The following is an 18945-nucleotide window of genomic DNA, read 5'->3' as shown; positions in this document are numbered from 1 at the left end:
GCGTCATTAATTTCACAACTATAACATAGCCAGCGTTTTTATAGTGCACAGTGCATACGCTGCTGATGGGAAAGTCAGCAATATATTGCTCACAGCTAACGGCTAAACTCCTGTTTCCCGGGTAACTGTGGCGTCATCATGCGCCTTGGAATTTTTCTCACTGATGAAACGTTACATCCGCATGTTGATAGAACGCCGTTGCTAGGAAACAGCGGTCCGCTTTAACTTTGCAAACACTTCCTAATTCCACAGGCAGTGGTGGTGGAAGCAATGAGCTCCTTTAGTTTATAAGTAGTATTACTATAATATAGTGCATGCAGCAGAATGGCAGCATTTTATTGTAGTAGGTCGACATGGAGCTGAGTTTAACTGCGTTAGTTAGTTAGTTAGTTAGTTAGTTAGTTAAATGTTAAGTAGAAGTACAAATCCATTGAAGATGTAGAGTAGGAGTAACAAAACGGAGGTACTCACAGAAAGTAGGTCAAGTAGGTTTTCACATACGAATAATTTACTTTGGTGTTTTGGTGCAAAGACGACAAACATACATATAGAATCGGGGGAAACTTTATAAGTATACTGTAACTGTTTAAGATGAATGAGCTAGGCAGGAATGTGCAAAATATATTTCAGTGGATGTCCAAGAATCAAGAATAAAAATGCAATGTACAGAGACAGGAGTGCAAAAATATTGGCAGATTAAGTATTTCAACTTGTGCAAATCTGCGTTTTACTTTCCATTATTGACAACAGGTAATTAGCGGGACCATTTTCTTTGCTTTATACCTCTTAACCTCTTCTATTACAAACATTAGCATCTAAAACACAAGCGGTTCAAACGTAAAATCCTAGCTGATGCCCCATAGAGCGTGCTGTTATTTCTGCTGCGCCTTTTTTCTGATATGTACGGTAATGTATCTTTACGACTGGTTGCGTCATACCGAAGTGTCTGGAACACTTTACGACACTGTTGATGTCCGAGGCTTTTGTTTTCTCCAGCGGATGTGTGCAATTAGCATCTGTTTTAAAGTTATGATTTAGTTTTCTACAGAAGTTGTTGTTAAATGAGTGTTTTTGATTTGTTTCGCGGGTTCTTCGGGGTACCTGGAGGTCATTATCGTGGCCGAAGGTAAGTTTATGGAGTCAAAGTCAGGTACACAGCTGCCTCTCTGAGCTAAACTAAGCTAACAGAAGTTGGCTAACTTGGTACCTGCACTGCATGCTGTTGGGTTAGTTAGGTAATGAAACAGCTTTAAGTAGGGAGATTAGTGTTTCTGTGCCAGGATGACCACAGGGGTCCCTCACCATCTGCCACCAGGGTTGCTTTTTTATTTAGCATGACTTTAAAGAGTGACCTCGACATTAATACGATTGAGTGCTTTAACTAAACTCTGTTGACGTAACAGTTGGTCAGTTGACGTAACGGTACCAAACCTAAAGCAAGATTTAATAACCAATGTACATGAATGACATAGTTACTCATTAATTTTCCTTATTGTAATGTAACAGGGACCCCTTCTTCGATGCCATGACACATGATGATGACGATGACGACGATGATGATGATGATGATGGTGATGAAGATGGATTTTACTATGATGGGTGCCGGGGGGATCAGCAGGACCCCTTTGACAGTGCTTTGAGGTTTGGCTTCAGCTTTGGCCCCGACGGGATGAGGATCCAGGAGCCTCCAGTGTTTGGCCAGGTGCTCAGGGAGATGGAGGAGATATTCTCCCAGCTGGGCCGCTGGGATGGACAGCCAGGCTCTGGACACCTGGGTATGAAAACTGAGCCTTGGTACAGGATTTTACAGCTTATCTCAGTCTATTAAAACAACAAACAAATGGACCCTTGACCTAGCTCTGCCACCACTTGTAGCCTATACACTAAAGGTGTCACTAAGTGTCTATAAGAGAAGATTGCACTATTCAATTGTGGAAAAGTGCCTTTAGCCAGTCAAACCAGGAGCTGGATGCACAAACACACTGAGAACACTCTCACAGAGCTCCTACTATTTTTTTTAGTAAGGAGTCATAGCTTAGGAGTGAGATAGTAAAGTTCTCAAAGCTACTCTAAGAAAGGAAGGGACAGAAACTTTTATCCCAGTGAGGAGGTGTGGTTGACCCTGTTGCTAGGCGTGACACATTGTCTTAACAGATGTGATTGGCTGTCAGAGACACACCCATTTGTGAGCCTTCAAAGTGTGGACACCCAGTGTAAATGAAATGAACTGCTGACTGTGAAAGTGTTGTCATTGTTGATGTGGTCAATCTGCTGATGGACGGTTTAGACAGACCCAAATCATCACTGCTGCACTGTTGGGTTTTTCCAGTTTTCCAAATATCTTAGTATTGATAGCATGTTATTTCTGGCATTGAAGCGTTAGGTGGGAAATGTGTGTATATCCCTACTGAGATCAGCCACACATATTATCCCTGCATAAACTAATCTGTAGCATTTCATTTACTCACTAGATCTAGTCTTAACTTTTTAGGGGAGAATTCTAAGAAAACGTCACAACTCTAAGAATGGTCTTAAAATTTCATCACTAGGAGCAACTCTTTGTATTGGAAGCTTTGTGAATACGGCTCCTGGTCTGTCAGAGGTTCAGCAGAGTGGAATATAATTCCAACTCACATCAGACATGTTAACATCTTTCAGGAACAAATTAAACAGTGGATGATTAACACATATACATGTCAGCACTAAACTCTTTTTGCTTATACCATCCCATTGTCCTGCTTGTTTGTAGTGTTGTTCAATATTTGTATATGTCACTACTGCTACTACTACTTTAAACAACTGTGTGTCCTTTTTTAATCTTTAAAGTGCATGCCTGCCCTGTAGTTGTTTTTGATGTATTTTAGGCAGAATTTTTATAGTCTCTTGGCTTATTATGGCTTATTTTTACCCTATGTATTTATTCATTTTACCACTGTTCCATCTCTCAAACAAACTAAACATTTGCAATTCTCAGTTGTAGATTGAGTCGTGTCTCCCTCATGTTCTAGATGTTCCCAGTATCATGCCGCCACCACCCCAGGACAGAGCAGAGAGGGGTGGAACGGGATCCAGTAGGAACCCCCTCAGAGACTTCATGCTCAAATCTCCTGACAACAACCCACAAGGACCCCAAGCGGGGCCGTCTAGAGAGCCTAGCCACCCGTCTCATGAGTCACCAGAATTTCCTAGCTCACCATTCCACGGCTGGACACCTTTTTCAAAGGTGAAAATGATAGTTGCTCCCACTTTTCCAGCAATACTTTGTTTCTGTGGCAGCATTGTTACTGGTCACTGATATGTATCAACTTTCCTATGTCTTCACAGTTTAATGATATTTGGAGAAGAGAACCACAGAGAGCGCCAGAGGAGGAGCGCAAAGAAGACAGAGGTAGGCGATATTTTTAATGCTTCAGTAAAAGAAAAGAAGAATATGACTTTGCTCTGCTCTCCAACTGATTGCCCGTCCCCATCCTTCCAATCCAGATCTGGACTCTGCAGTGTCATCTCGGGGCTTGGATGAGATTCTGACGCCACCTGCTGGTCAGGCACCAAACCAGCCCAGGACTCGCTCATTCTTCCAGTCAGTCATTGTCACCAAGGTGGTGAAGCCTGATGGGGTGAGACAAACAGTTTATTCTGATTTTATTACTAATCATATACTTTCACCCTCTTGTAACCACTTGGTTGTATTTTACTGTTTTGATGTCTGTCAGACTGTAGAGGAGAGGCGAACAGTTCGAGACGGCCAAGGCAATGAAGAGACCACAGTGACCCGCTCAGGAGGTCCTGGTAGCCTGGAAGGACCAGACCATCAAACTGGACCTGTCATACCAGGTCAGTGTGTACATACAGGGTGTTTATAATTATTAATTGTGCATGTTTTTGTTTTTAGAGTTTTCTGGCTATTGTAGTAGCTTGATCTAGTTCTAATGGATTCTTGTTTTTATTTCAGGTCATCAGAACCCATTTTCAGACATGCGGGATGATGACTCATTGTTCTCCAAATTCTTTGGAGGGTTTAAATAACATGTAAAGTGGAGCATATTCATCGGACCGGGCGACCCCAGCTTTTGTTCCTTGAACATATTTCAGTCTATGAGTGTTTCTGTAGAGCTGTGAGTTTGCATATGTATAGGATACATCTGTATATGGACAGAACACCTGCATGACCTTCGGTTGCCAAAATGAATATGTTGGATCAGGTTCTCCGGTCTGTTTAAGGTCACATAGAGTTTCAACTCATATAGACTAGAAGCTGCCAATCCCGTAGACTAGTGAACGAATCAAAAGACTTCAGGAAGTAATCACTTCACAAATACATATTTTATTTTTGAATTGTTCTGTAAGATAACCTTGTATGGATGTGAGTGTGTGATATGTCAAATAAAGAGTCTTAATATATTTACACAATTGTTGTTTGCCTGTTGGAGTAGTCAGTTTAGGGTACTCACTTTAAAGGTGCAGGTTACAACATTCAGAGTATTATTATAGCTGCAAACAACTATTTGGAATTTAAAGATTTAGTGGAGTAATGGTGCCCTGAACAGAGAATAAAGTCACTCTCCTTCTGCTCATGCAAAGGTTACCGCTGACCAACCAACAAAGGAAACAACCACTGGCCCTATCGGAGGGAGAGTAGGGCGGATCATGTCTTCACTATCCTAGAAAAAGCAAATTTGCAACCCCCTTTCTGGTACGGCTTTGAGATCTGTTCTGTCAGCACTGTTGTGGTAGTTAGCACTGTTGCTGCTAGCCACTGGCTATCCACCCCCATATTGAAAGCCATGGGCAGACAATCCTGGTCCAGATGCTAAACCATAGATATGTTCTGAATGTCGTATGTAGCTCCTATAAAATGACACTATAACTTTTGAAACAAAGAAACGTCTCAGTCTTAAATGAAAATGTTGAATTTATTGGCAATAAAAACACATTGCAGTTCAATATGATACATTTAGAAGATTTCTTTTGTTTCTTAAGTACTGAGTCTGACTCGAGGATACTGTTTGTGTGCTCTGCAGCCATGTTAAACCATGTAATGTAGATTCTGCTTTTGCTTGTCAATTTTACAGTTTTTACTTAAGTAATGACTCAAACAGTCCCAAAGGGCAACTTCCCTTAGTTTGATTTATATTCATAGTATTTTTGGCTGATTTAACTGCAGTATCTGGTTGGGATGTTGGAGCCAGCCATGGAACTACACCCCCATTAGTATCAACAGGTCTGCAGTGGAGAAGATGGATAGCTTCAAATACCTTGCTGTCCACATCACTGAGAGTCTGACCTGGGCGTTGCATACTGACACAGTGGTGAGAAAAACAATGCAGAGACTGTTTAGCCTCAGGCGCCTGAGGAAATCAGAGTATCCCCTCAAATACTGAGGAATTTTTACTCCTGGACCATCGAGAGCATCCGGAAACGGCACCAAACAAGACCACAAGGCTCCGCAAGGAGTGGTTTGTTCAGCTGAACACACCATAGCCGCTGCTCTACCCTGACTAAAGGATGTTTATTCCAGATGTTGCAAACATAAGGCCAGGAGAATCATAAAAGATCATACTGAATGATGACCCTGCTTCATCCTAACACTGACATTTATTTATTACTGCCACTACTGTATATTGATGGAACTGGCAATTATTACATTTTAACAAACAAATAAATTGATTGTAAATTCAACCTTTCTTAACCTGATTTTTCAAAGTGTACTACTATAAAGTTGTTGCACTGGAGGGACTTTCCAACATCACATGTCAGTGAGCTGAAGTGAAACAAAACAGCACCTTAAATAATCAAAACACGGACCATAATGCAGCATGTTCTCTTCTCATCATGTCTTTGCGTGCAGCTCTGTCTTTGCCAAGCCTACACCAGTCTTCATCTCTCCAAATTGAAATCAAGCCTTATCAGGTCCTTATCAGTTTAGCTCTTTTATCACAGTGTGTTCCAGATGACTGCAATCCACCTTATCTCCCCATCTTATTCAGCTTATTCCACCTTAACCCTTCTTCTCTTCCTCTGCCTTCTTTCTCCTCTCAATCCCTCTCAAAATTGTCCATTATACATTTTTTTACAGACCCTTGTGTAATGAATGTGTCAGTGTGACCTCAATCACGTTAGTGCTTCAGATACAGAAAGACTAATTATTTGTGTTCAAATAAATTAAAAAAAAAACCTGTGGTGCTCTTTCATGTGCGAAATATCAAAAGGTCTCTTTGCTCTACTTGTGTTGTGGGAGAGGAATGGGGGACCTTGGAGTTTTCCTTTGAAAATGCTGTATGTTATTAATGATCTGAAGTATCTTTTTTTGATCTGTGTTCTGTGCCTATATACCGTTATGGGTAACTGAGTCTTGACAGTGGATAAGCACTGGTTATAGGTACGTGCCTGTTTTTTTAAGCCTTTCATGTGCAGATAAACTCAAATAAAAAAATATTTGCAAATTCTTCCCAGTGTTACATTTCACGTGGTGCCCTTTGGAAGCACATTTTCCCCACTTTATGTGACATGGATCTCTGCTGTCCATCTATCTACATGTTACATTACAGCTGCTTATATTTCTCTATGTCTCTTGGAACACTTTTGTTGATTCATTCACGTCAGAAGCTTCAAAACATTTGCAATTTTTCAAGCAAAGTGCAACCAGCTCTGTGATTGATTAAAAAAAAAGGTTGTGAGGGATCAGATCTCTACTCTGATCTTGTTTAGTTTCCCCTTATTCACATTCTTCTTCTGTTCTTTTCCTTGGAAGGTTATCCTCGCAGGAAAATGGTGGACTTTAAAACCTCCTTTACAGATGCTATCAGACCATAAAAATGTGAGATATGATTATATTATACTGCATGCTGCTTCTCTTGTATTTCACTATCTAATGTTTTAAGAGATTGTAATTTCATACCATAGTTAGTGTCATAATCTCTCCACATACATGCTATCCCCTAAACTCCTTTGTGAAAGTGAATTTTCCTCCTTCACCTAGCTAAAAAGCAAATACAGGTCAAGACTGTGGCCTGAGGCTGCTATGGCTTTCTGTGTGACAACCTCCATCCACCCAGTTTAATATGCAACTCAGTTTTATACACTATATATAGTAGGGGGTTCCTGCTCTGTCTCTCTTTCAGCTAAGGGGTCCTCAGACTAAAAACATTGACGACATCTGCACTGATGTTTGTCATTTGCAGTGATTTACCAGTTGATATGTATCATAAGATGAATAACTTAAAATCTACAGTGTGCACTCTGTCACTTATCTCTCTCATGAGGAGTAAATATTCTTATTAGGATTAGGATTTTAGAGGGGTGAGGGCTGAGGTGCTGAAGATGAATACTCTCCCTAGTCATTCATCATGTTAAACATACCCGTACTGTTTTCCTCAAGCTGGTTCAAGGAGTTCAAATCTTTGTCTGCAACCTTTTTATGAAACCTAAAAAAATGCCTAAAGACACTTAAGTGTCAAACCATAAGGGAGGTCTGGCTGTGCAAGACGTTTACTATTATTATTTATCTTATAACACCAGATGTGCTGTCACATAGCGATATCCTGACGCATAGAAACAGACAACCATTCACACTCACATTCACACCTACGGACAATTTAGAGACACCAATTAACCTGCATGTCTTTGGGTTGTGGGAAGAAGCCGGAGTACCCGCAGAAAATCCACGCTGACACAGGGAGAACATGCAAACTCCGCACAGAAGGGCTCCCTCCTGGGATCAAACCAGGAACCCTCTTGCTGAGTGGCGACAGTGCTAACCACCACACCACCGTGCCGCGCACATAGGGATATGATAACCTGAATTTAATAGAGAATAACTGGAGGGACAAATTATTGCTAATCTTAATAACAAAGTAGCTTTGGCTTGTTTGTGGTTTTATCCAAATCCTCCTGCAAAACCTGACAATCCAATTATTAATTTCTTTTCTAGAATTACTGAATTACGGGAGCCTCTCTCCCATCTTCCCTTCTTTGGGATTACTCTTTATGTTCAGCTGGATTCAAATTATTAGTCAGTGTCAGGTGGCTCTAACTTTAACAGTCTGGGAGATACAGTCAGTCACAGGAGAATAGTTTCATATAATCTAAAGGAACTGTATAACCTAAATTATCTTCTTCATCAAATAAGCTCCATGATTAAATCTTAAAGAGATACCAGTAGTCAGTGGTCGAATTGTTAATTTTTAACAAGGGGGATGCAATGTAGCTTTGATTTTTTTGCTGTACACATCATCAAATATGACAGCACAGATGTGCAAAATTAATCAAGATAAAGAAAAATGGCATGACCTATACCTGCTGCTTTTAATAACACAAATAATGCAGTAGTATTGCTATTGCAATACAGACAAAAAACATTTTAGAGTTTAAATAAGAGTAGTTCTGAAATAGCTGTGAAAATTAATCTTAGAGTCACTCTTATGCTATAGACGTTTCCTTAGCCAGTTATAATTTCTCCTTACCTGTGAAACCTTGGGCTAATAATTGGTGCTGTTGTCAGGTCCCTGTCCTGATACCTGCCTGGTTTCTCCCTGTCCCCCTTCTATCTATTGCAATAATATAGATAATAAATGTGCAAAGCAAAATTTAGAAATAGAATTAAGAATAGTAGTGGTGACATAGCTGTGGAAATGTCACAGTCACTTTTATGCTATAGATATTTTCTCTCAGCCAGTTATAATCTCTCCTGTGAAGACCCTGCATAATCATCCTTGCTGGCCTCTGGTCCACTGTCTCCTCCCTGACCCTGCTCTTTATATTGTGGCAATAAAGATTAAAAAAATATGTGCAAAGCAATAGTGAGCACAAGTTCTTATTAAGGAGGAGTGGGTTTATTCCTAGCATGAAACTAGCTAGCAAGGTATTTAACATAGGTAACAATAACATAAACGTTAGTGTTCTTGTTAACTATCTTAACTTGATATATTGGCATCTATTAATTAGTCATCATTTAGCTAACATTATCTACATGCAACAGCATTACTCAACTTACACAGTTTGTTTGGAAGAAACTGTGCAAGTTTTTTGCTTCTTCCCGGCTGCTTTGCTGAACATAGTTAACACTCACCAGCACTGCCCAGCAGCACACGTCTCGTCTGTGTGGATTGACTCTGATCACAACATGACAGCGTGTGTATGCGCCTTCTCACGGTGCGTTTAAAGATGGCTCGGAAAAACACGTTACCACATGTTAAAAACGAATTGGACGGTGGTAACGGCTGTAAAAAGTGCGGGGGGCGGAGGGCACAGATACGGGAAGCGCGGTGGACATGTCCACTGCGTCCCCCTCTCAAATTACGTCCGTGCCTGCACACACAGATTCTAGATTAACAAGGGGGATGCTTTTTGGTCAATTTTCTAACAAAGGGGATGGCATCCCCCTCACCCCCCCTCAATTCGACCACTGCCAGTATTGACAAAGAAGGGAATAGACAATAAGTGACAGGATGCTGCTCTAAGGAAGAGATTGGTCTCTAAACTACCGAGCCTCTCTACAGCTGTTGCAAATGTCCTCACAGAGATCCTCCATCCTCTAAATGTCTACTGTGTACAGCTGGATACAAACAGATGGGTTATCTATAAGGAAAATGAGTTTGGTAACAATGGGTTGTCTTGCTGCTGAATGAAATTTTGTTATGACGTGGAAGATAGAAACTCCAACCTGTTTTTTGCAGTTGGCTGAGAGCTGCCACCACATTGAGGAATGTGCAATACACTGGATGATGTGTAACAGTGTCAGGGTTTGAAATTAACAAAATATTTTGGGGGCAATTTTGGCCCCCACGGTCTAAAAAATGGGGGCATTTTCAAAATGTTTGGGGGCCATCAAAAAATTGTAATTATGTTCTAACAATAAGCACATGAAAAGCAAAACCAACTAAGATAGTGTCTTCACTCTTCAGTAGAAACCACTATAAATGAAATAAATAATGGGTTACATAAAGTTATGGTTGTAAAATATCACTCAGATTTCCTATAATTCAACCAGTTTAAATGTGATGATTTAACCATTAATCTACTGATAACAGTACTAATGTTTCACTACATTACAGTTACTTTTACTGTTAAAAAGGCCAAATTACTATAAATTCCTTAGATGCAATCCTGGAAGTAAGTTAATTTAAAATTTAACATTCATTCTACCTTAATTTTTTATTAATTTGTCATTGTGTAGACACAGATCACCCAAGAAATGGTTAATTTATACTTATGGTACAGCAAAGCCCCCTCCCCTTCTCTGTCAGATTACTCTTATGTAATCAGTGCAATCTCGTTGATTATGTCTGGAAAATGAGTTGTAGACATGACGGTAAATTAATTTAATGAAAATAAAATTATACTTTAATGTCAGATTGTAATACTGTTAAAAATATAAATACATATAGTTGTTTCAAAAACTTGGGGGCAATTCTGGCCCCCGGAACATGGCTTTTGGGGGCATTCTTGGATAAATTGCGGGCCAAATGGCCCGTGGCCCTTGCTAATTTCTGACACTGAACAGTGTAAATGTTTTAGAGTTTTGCTGAAATATTACTATTTAAAACACACGCACACACGCACAGACGCACAGACGTGTTATGGGCCTGCACAGTTTATGCAGAAGTGTTTTTAATAGTGAGGTTTTAGCAAAAATGTTTGGGAAGTACTGAGTATATGACTGGATAAATGAAACGAGTCATGTGAATGTCTAAATGGATGTTTTGATATAATTTTCTGTTGTTAAATGTGGCCTTTTCCTTCAGTTCATGAAGAATTTTCTCTATTTTTGGATTCTTTGATCACTGTGGAGACATGCAAAAACACAAACTTATTTTCACAAATTCAGTGTAACATAGGGTAAATTATTGACATGCAAAAGGGCACCTGGGGGGTGAAGTATTCCCACAATTCTAATTAATCAATCATCACATTCTAGCACTGTGCGCAAGTCTTGAAAGGCCACCATGATTTAATTATCTTATCACACATGACAGTAATGAAGGTATGAGTAGAAGGGTGCCAGCTCAAAGGATTTCCATCTCTCATCTTCTTTATTATTCCTAAAGATGCAATGTGGCACAAAACATTCTATCACACATAAATTCAAATACATTATATTGTTGTGAAATGTATTTCACCTGAACTTGTGGACATAGTTTTCTTTTTAGAGGACGAATGCTGAGCTGGAGTATGACATGAGGGGGGTCACATCCTATTTGCATTCACAAAGGAAGAAATACAACAACCAATCAGAGGAGAGGAAACAATCAGCACAAATTCCTCTCAGGTGAGATGAGAGCAAGCCATCCCAGTGAGTCAGAGTCAGGCCTGTGTGTGCAGGAGTGCAGTTCATTGCTGTGAAGTGTTTTTAATTATATTCTGCTGTGATTTTTTTTAAGATGTCCTACAAAGTGAAATACCCTCCTCTCCTGCCAGTGCGCACACCACTGCCTCAGCTGTGCCATAAAGTGTGTGACGTAGTCTACACCTCCAGTATGAAAGGGCAAACTCTGCTCCGTCGGACAGACTATGAACCGCTGTGTGGCTCACCTCATGACAGTGACCCGTCTCTGAAAGATCACCCGTTGCTGCAAGGTGTGGAAGAAACCATTGGGATGGAGAGGCTGCTGAAGAAATGTCAGATCAAAAACCAACTGATGAGGGAGTGCATGGCCGAATGCCTCGGAGTCTATGTCCTGATTGTGAGTATCATTTGTGGCTTTAAACTTCAGTTAGTGAATGAAACACTTTGGTATATGTAAGAGAGTTCAACCACCTTCTGTGAAGTATGAAGATGTCAAAGTGCAGCAAAGAATTCACCCTTTAAAGTCAAAAGCTATGCTCAGTGTGCTCCAATATGCTGAGGCAAAGACTGTTTGTTTCCATCTTTTTGTTTTTACAGTAGCTGCAGCCTCGTGAAATTAACTGAATGAGCTGTGAAATACAGAAAACAATGAATTTCTTCTCTGCCAGATTATCCAAATTGTCTCTTGATAAGTAAACTCAACATCAAGTAGCTGTTAAATATAGTTTCCTACAACAATTGCATGCTTACTTTGTTGTTTTTGAATTAGCTAGTGAATCCACACAATGGATAACTGAGGACTTTGGCCTGAATGACAGACAGAATGAGAGGGAGAGAGCCAGTGACTGGGTGAGGATGGGTGAGGATAAGGAGCGAGGGTGGTGCATCATGGATGTGGACTGAAGCTGTCTTGTTTTTTCGTCTCTGCTGGCTGCGATTGTGTGCTTTTATTTATCCTGACTGTCTCACCTGTCGGGGCAATGAACGTTTACGACACAAATCATAAAGCGGGTTCATAAAAAGAGAAGATTATTACAAGGCAATGATGTGTGTTCAGATAAGAGTCTGGGCCAAAGCTGCTGAACCCTTCTGCCTGAAAGGAGCAAATGAGTTTCAAATCAAAGTTACAGCACATCTAGAATATTGCATTTTCAAAGACTGTAGTTTAGCTTTTCTTTTTTTTCTATACTTCTAATACAAATCACCATCTCATGTATTTGCAGCTGTTTGGATGTGGCGCCGTTGCCCAGGTTACCACATCAGAAGATAAGAAGGGGCAGTTTCTGTCAATCAATCTGGGTTTTGCTCTGGGGGTAACATTCGGGGTCTTTGTGTCTCGTGGAGTCTCAGGTAAGGGACTGCATGAACCTTATGTTTAATTTTGCAGAAAAGCAGGTCCCCAAGGTTGAGGACTACACGTTTAAAAAAATGTGTATTGTCGTGTTGCATTGTGGGTAATGTAGGAGCCAGGTTTTATAAGGAAAGAAGAATGTCTGGGATACAAAAATCCCCCAGATATCTCTATTTTTGGTGACTCTGACAGTGTTATGAGTGCTAAATTGATGGAGCACTGCCTTAAAGGACGTCTAACTTAGGCCACTAACATACACACAAAAAATAAACCTGACATAGGCACAGAATTACAGTCCTTTTTGATCTATTTGTTGAACTATTAAATACATTGCAAAGAAAGACTGAGTGCCAAAAGAGACAGACAATTCTCTCTCCAGCCAAAAAGAAAAGACCAAACCCTCCCCCATTTCTGACCCCTTCTGTGCCGCTAATATTTTTTCAACAGTCCCTAAACTGTGCAACAGAAATGCCTGTAATAAATTAAATAATGTCATCTTTATTCATTGTGCAGTCAAAATGTCTTCAAGATAGATATGTGCATGCAAATGGTATTTAAGAATATCTTTATGAGACACAAATCTGTTAAATGATGAAATGTTTGATTCTTCATTCTTTCATTCATAAGGTGCCCATCTGAACCCTGCTGTATCTCTGAGCTTGTGCATTTTGGGCAGACATCCCTGGATAAAGCTGCCGTTCTACGTCTTCTTCCAAATATTCGGAGCCTTTCTGGCTGCAGCCACCGTCGGCCTGCAGTACTACGGTGAGTCTTCAGCAATGATCACTGCAGTCCCATTAACAATGTCGCCAAAGAGTAGAGCAAATCTTCTATGTAAAATAATTATATTACAGTTACTAAATACATTTTGGTGATTACAGTGGGGTTACATCCGAATATATTCTTTTCAATATAAAAGTTTATTTGCAGAATATAACGCTCATTCTTTTGCTTTGCATCTTTTCGCCATGCAGGAATGCCTTTTTTTTGGCATGGCCTCAACTATGACATTTTTATGACTTTTTCAATGACATACTACACTGTGACATTTCTATGATGTTTTTCAATGACATACTATACTATGACTTTTTATGACTTTTTTCAATGACATACTATACTATGACATTTTTTTTACTTTTTCAATGACATACTATACTATGACTTTTTTATGAGTTTTTCAATGATATACTATACAATGATTTTTTAATGACTTTTTTCAATGACATACTATACTAAGACTTTTTTTATGACTTTTTTCAATGACATACTATACTATGACTTTTTTATGACTTTTTCAATGACATACTATACTAAAACTTTTTTTATGACTTTTTCATTTACATACTATACTATGAAATTTTTATGACTTTTCATTTACATACTATACTAAGACATTTTTAGGACTTTTTCAATGACATACTACACTATGACATTTTTAGGACTTTTTTCAATAACATACTATACTATGACTTTTATGACCTTTTCAATGACATACTAAGACTTTTTTATGACTTTTTTTCAATGACATACTATACTATGACTATTTTATGACTTTTTTCAATGACATACTATACTATGACTTTTTTATGACTTTTTCAATGACATACTATACTATGACTTTTTTCAATGACATACTAAGACTTTTTTATGACTTTTTTTCAATGACATACTATACTATGAATTTTTTATGACTTTTTCAATGACATACTATACTAAGACTTTTTATGACTTTTTCAATGACATACTATACTAAGACTTTTTTATGACTTTTTTCAGTGACATACTACACTATGATATTTTTATGACTTTTTCAATGACATACTATACTAAGACTTTTTTAGGACTTTTTCAATGACATACTGTACTAAGACTTTTTTATGACTTTTTTCAATGACATACTAAGACTTTTTTTTATGACTTTTTCAATGACATACTATACTATGACATTTTTATGACTTTTTCAATGACATACTATACTATGACTTTTTTATGACTTTTTTTCAATGACATACTATACTAAGACTTTTTTATGACTTTTTTCAATGACATACTATACTATGACCTTTTTTTATGACTTTTTCATTTACATACTATACTATGAAATTTTTATGACTTTTCATTTACATACTATACTAAGACATTTTTAGGACTTTTTCAGTGACATACTACACTATGACATTTTTAGGACTTTTTTCAATGACATACTATACTATGACTTTTTTTATGACTTTTTCAATGACATACTATACTATTACTTTTTTATGACTTTTTCAGTGACATACTATACTATGACTTTTATGACCTTTTCAATGACATACTAAGACTTTTTTATGACTTTTTCAATGACATACTATACTATGACATTTTTATGACTTTTTCAATAACATACTACACTATGACTTTTATGACCTTTTCAATGACATACTAAGACTTTTTTATGACTTTTTTTCAATGACATACTATACTATGACATTTTTATGACTTTTTCAATGACATACTATACTAAGACATTTTTATGACTTTTTCAATGACATACTATACTATGACTATTTTATGACTTTTTTCAATGACATACTATACTATGACTTTTTAATGACTTTTTCAATGACATACTATACTATGACTTTTTTCAATGACATACTAAGACTTTTTTATGACTTTTTTTCAATGACATACTATACTATGAATTTTTTATGACTTTTTCAGTGACATACTATACTATGACTTTTATGACTTTTTTTTCAATGACATACTATACTATGACTTTTTTTATGACTTTTTCAATGACATACTATACTAAGACTTTTTATGACTTTTTCAATGACATACTATACTAAGACTTTTTTATGACTTTTTTCAGTGACATACTACACGATGATATTTTTATGACTTTTTCAATGACATACTATACTAAGACTTTTTTAGGACTTTTTCAATGACATACTGTACTAAGACTTTTTTATGACTTTTTTCAATGACATACTAAGACTTTTTTTTATGACTTTTTCAATCACATACTATACTATGACATTTTTATGACTTTTTCAATGACATACTATACTATGACTTTTTTATGACTTTTTTTCAATGACATACTATACTAAGACTTTTTTATGACTTTTTTCAATGACATACTATACTATGACCTTTTTTTATGACTTTTTCAATGGCATACTATACTATGACATTTTTATGACTTTTTTCAATGACATACTATACTATGACTTTTTTATGACTTCTTCAATGACATACTATACTATGACTTTTTTATGACTTTTTTCAATGACATACTATACTATGACATTTTTATGACTTTTTTCAATGACATACTATACTGACTTTTTTATGACTTTTTTCAATGACATACCAAGACTTTTTTATGACTTTTTTCAATGACATACTTTACTATGAAATTTTTATGACTTTTTCAGTGGCATACTATACTATGACTTTTTTCAATGACATACTATACTATGACTTTTTTATGACTTTTTTCAGTGACATACTATACTATGACTTTTTTATGACTTTTTTCAGTGACATACTACACTATGATATTTTTATGACTTTTTCAATGACATACTATACTAAGACATTTTTATGACTTTTTCAATGACATACTATACTATGACTTTTTTATGACTTTTTTCAGTGACATACTAAGACTTTTTTATGACTTTTTTCAATGACATACTATACTATGAAATTTTTGACTTTTTCAATGACATACTATACTATGACTTTTTTATGACTTTTTTCAGTGACATACTACATTATGATATTTTTATGACTTTTTCAATGACATACTATACTAAGACTTTTTTTTATGACTTTTTCAATAACATACTATACTAAGACTTTTTTATGACTTTTTTCAATGACATACTACACTATGATATTTTTATGACTTGTTCAATGACATACTATACTAAGACTTTTTTATTACTTTTTTCAATGACATACTAAGACTTTTTTATGACCTTTTTCAATGACATACTATACTATGACTTTTTTATGACTTTTTCAATGACATACTATACTATGACTTTTTTATGACTTTTTTCAATGACATACTATACTAAGACTTTTTTATGACTTTTTTCAGTGACATACTATACTATGACTTTTTTATGACTTTTTTCAGTGACATACTACACTATGATATTTTTATGACTTTTTCAATGACATACTATACTAAGACTTTTTTAGGACTTTTTCAATAACATACTATACTAAGACTTTTTTTTATGACTTTTTTCAATGACATACTATACTAAGACTTTTTTATGACTTTTTTCAGTGACATACTACACTATGATATTTTTATGACTTGTTCAATGACATACTATACTATGAAATTTTTATGACTTTTTCAATGACATACTATACTAAGACTTTTTTATGACTTTTTTCAATGACATACTATACTAAGACTTTTTTTATGACTTTTTCAATGACATACTATACTAAGACTTTTTTATGACTTTTTTCAATGACATACTATACTATGACTTTTTTTTATGACTTTTTCAATGACATACTATACTAAGACTTTTTTATGACTTTTTTCAATGACATACTATACTATGACTTTTTTATGACTTTTTTCAGTGACATACTACACTATGATATTTTTATGACTTTTTCAATGACATACTATACTATGACTTTTTCAATGACATTCTATACTATGACATTTGTATGACTTTTTCAACAACATACTATACTAGGACATTTTTATAACTTTTTCAATGACATACTGTACTATGATATTTTTATGACTCATGATTTTTTTCATAACTATCTGACTTTTTGATATCAATATATTGGGGGAAACATTTGAGTACACTATATTTTAGGCTTTGGCTACAAAGATAATACTTGTTCAACGAACCAATTATTTGTTGGTTTTGGTCTTTTAATGAGATTTGTTGACAATAAAACTTTGAAAAACGCTGAATCTCACAGGATGTTTTTGTGTGTTTTCCCATGTGTGATGCGATGTTTGCAGATGCCATTCAGGCATTCGGTGGAGGTGAACTGACAGTGACGGGTCCCACTGCCACAGCAGGCATATTCGCCACCTACCCAGCTGACTACCTCAGTGTGTGGGGAGGAATCATGGACCAGGTAGATACAGTCACTTCCTTTTTGATTATTTAAAGGCCTGTCACTCACATTAGGATGAATTAACACCATTTTGCCTTCATTAAATCTGTTATTCTGCTCCTAAATATACAACAGGATGTGCACACAACTGCCTTTCTGCATATATATGTAACAGTTCCAATGTTATCCAGGTTATAGGCACGGCTGCACTGCTGCTGTGTGTCCTGGCCATTGGAGACCAAAGGAACGGCTCTCTCCCTGACGGTCTCCAGCCTGTACTAGTGGGAGCAGCAGTGCTGATTATTGGCATCTCAATGGGCTCCAACAGCGGCTATGCCATCAACCCTGCCAGGGATTTTGGACCTCGACTGTTCACGTTCATCGCCGGCTGGGGAGTGGATGTTTTCAAGTAAGTAGTTGGACTCAGGACATTAATTTTATCTGAGTATTTTAACCATGTAATTTGCACTTTGTTGCCTCACATTAATGAATTAACCTTTCTGTCTTTACAGGGCTGGAGGTGGTTGGTGGTGGGTGCCCATAGTGGCTCCCTGTGTCGGGGCGCTGCTGGGAACACTGATCTATGAGCTGATGATTGAAGTCCACCATCCTCTCAGTCCATCTGAGCTCCAGACCTCATGTCAGGAGGCCACTGAGGGCAAGACAGAGCTGGAGCTGGAACCAGACTGTGAAAAAGCCACTTAGTGGTAAAATCAAGCCACAGTAAAGAGGCGTCCTGTATATAGCAAATACTATTTATCGAGCACTGCCTATTGAAGCTGTCTTTGTAAATGTCTGTGACTGATTCACTGGAACAAATGGAGAACTTGACTTGTAGCATTATTTCACATGCAAGCACAACTTAATCTAGTTTCCACTGAGTTGTTTGAAAACTATTGAATAAAGAGCTATAATGTTTAGTACAAATGTTTAGCGTGTTTTTTAAATGGAGGTACGTGTAACCCTACTGAGGGACTTTGGAGTACTGCAGGGGGTATGTGAGACTTTTTTCAAATACTGATTTAAAAAAAGTGTAATGCAGAATTCCTAAAATAGTCATACCATTAAACTGTAAGTGCAACTTATTAAAAATACAAAGTTTAATGAATGAATGTTCATGCATGTGCATATTCCACTGGTTAGTTCAGTATTACACCTCTGCACCGCGCTCATACGATGGCTGCCGCTAATATTGGGACAG

At 37.1% G+C, this 18945-nt stretch overlaps 2 protein-coding genes across 3 annotated transcripts; both read left to right on the top strand.

Annotated features, from left to right (window-relative positions):
• The first annotated feature begins 947 nt into the window (after positions 1-947).
• On the top strand, positions 948-4405 carry hax1 (HCLS1 associated protein X-1). 2 transcript variants are annotated; one of them, XM_033636698.2, is made up of 7 exons: positions 948-1126; positions 1507-1775; positions 3009-3223; positions 3325-3388; positions 3484-3617; positions 3714-3834; positions 3953-4405. In XM_033636698.2, the coding sequence occupies exons 1-7, from the start codon at positions 1062-1064 to the stop codon at positions 4024-4026; spliced, it is 942 nt and encodes a 313-aa protein (XP_033492589.1). In that variant the 5' UTR covers positions 948-1061; the 3' UTR covers positions 4027-4405. The 2 variants fall into 2 exon arrangements, with proteins under 2 accessions (XP_033492589.1, XP_078031752.1); XM_078175626.1 differs by having other exon boundaries at positions 3499-3617; positions 3953-4172.
• A 6863-nt stretch (positions 4406-11268) lies between these two features.
• Positions 11269-18686, top strand: aqp10b (aquaporin 10b). Its single transcript, XM_033636697.2, has 6 exons — positions 11269-11681; positions 12508-12634; positions 13263-13400; positions 17647-17765; positions 17936-18153; positions 18257-18686. Exons 1-6 carry the CDS (start codon positions 11379-11381, stop codon positions 18447-18449), a joined length of 1098 nt encoding a protein of 365 aa, XP_033492588.1. The 5' UTR covers positions 11269-11378; the 3' UTR covers positions 18450-18686.
• Positions 18687-18945: the final 259 nt, after the last annotated feature.

This window comes from Epinephelus lanceolatus, chromosome 16 (assembly GCF_041903045.1).
Source record: "Epinephelus lanceolatus isolate andai-2023 chromosome 16, ASM4190304v1, whole genome shotgun sequence".
In the NCBI taxonomy this organism is placed as follows: domain Eukaryota; kingdom Metazoa; phylum Chordata; class Actinopteri; order Perciformes; family Serranidae; genus Epinephelus; species Epinephelus lanceolatus.
This window is presented reverse-complemented; position numbering and strand designations above follow the sequence as displayed.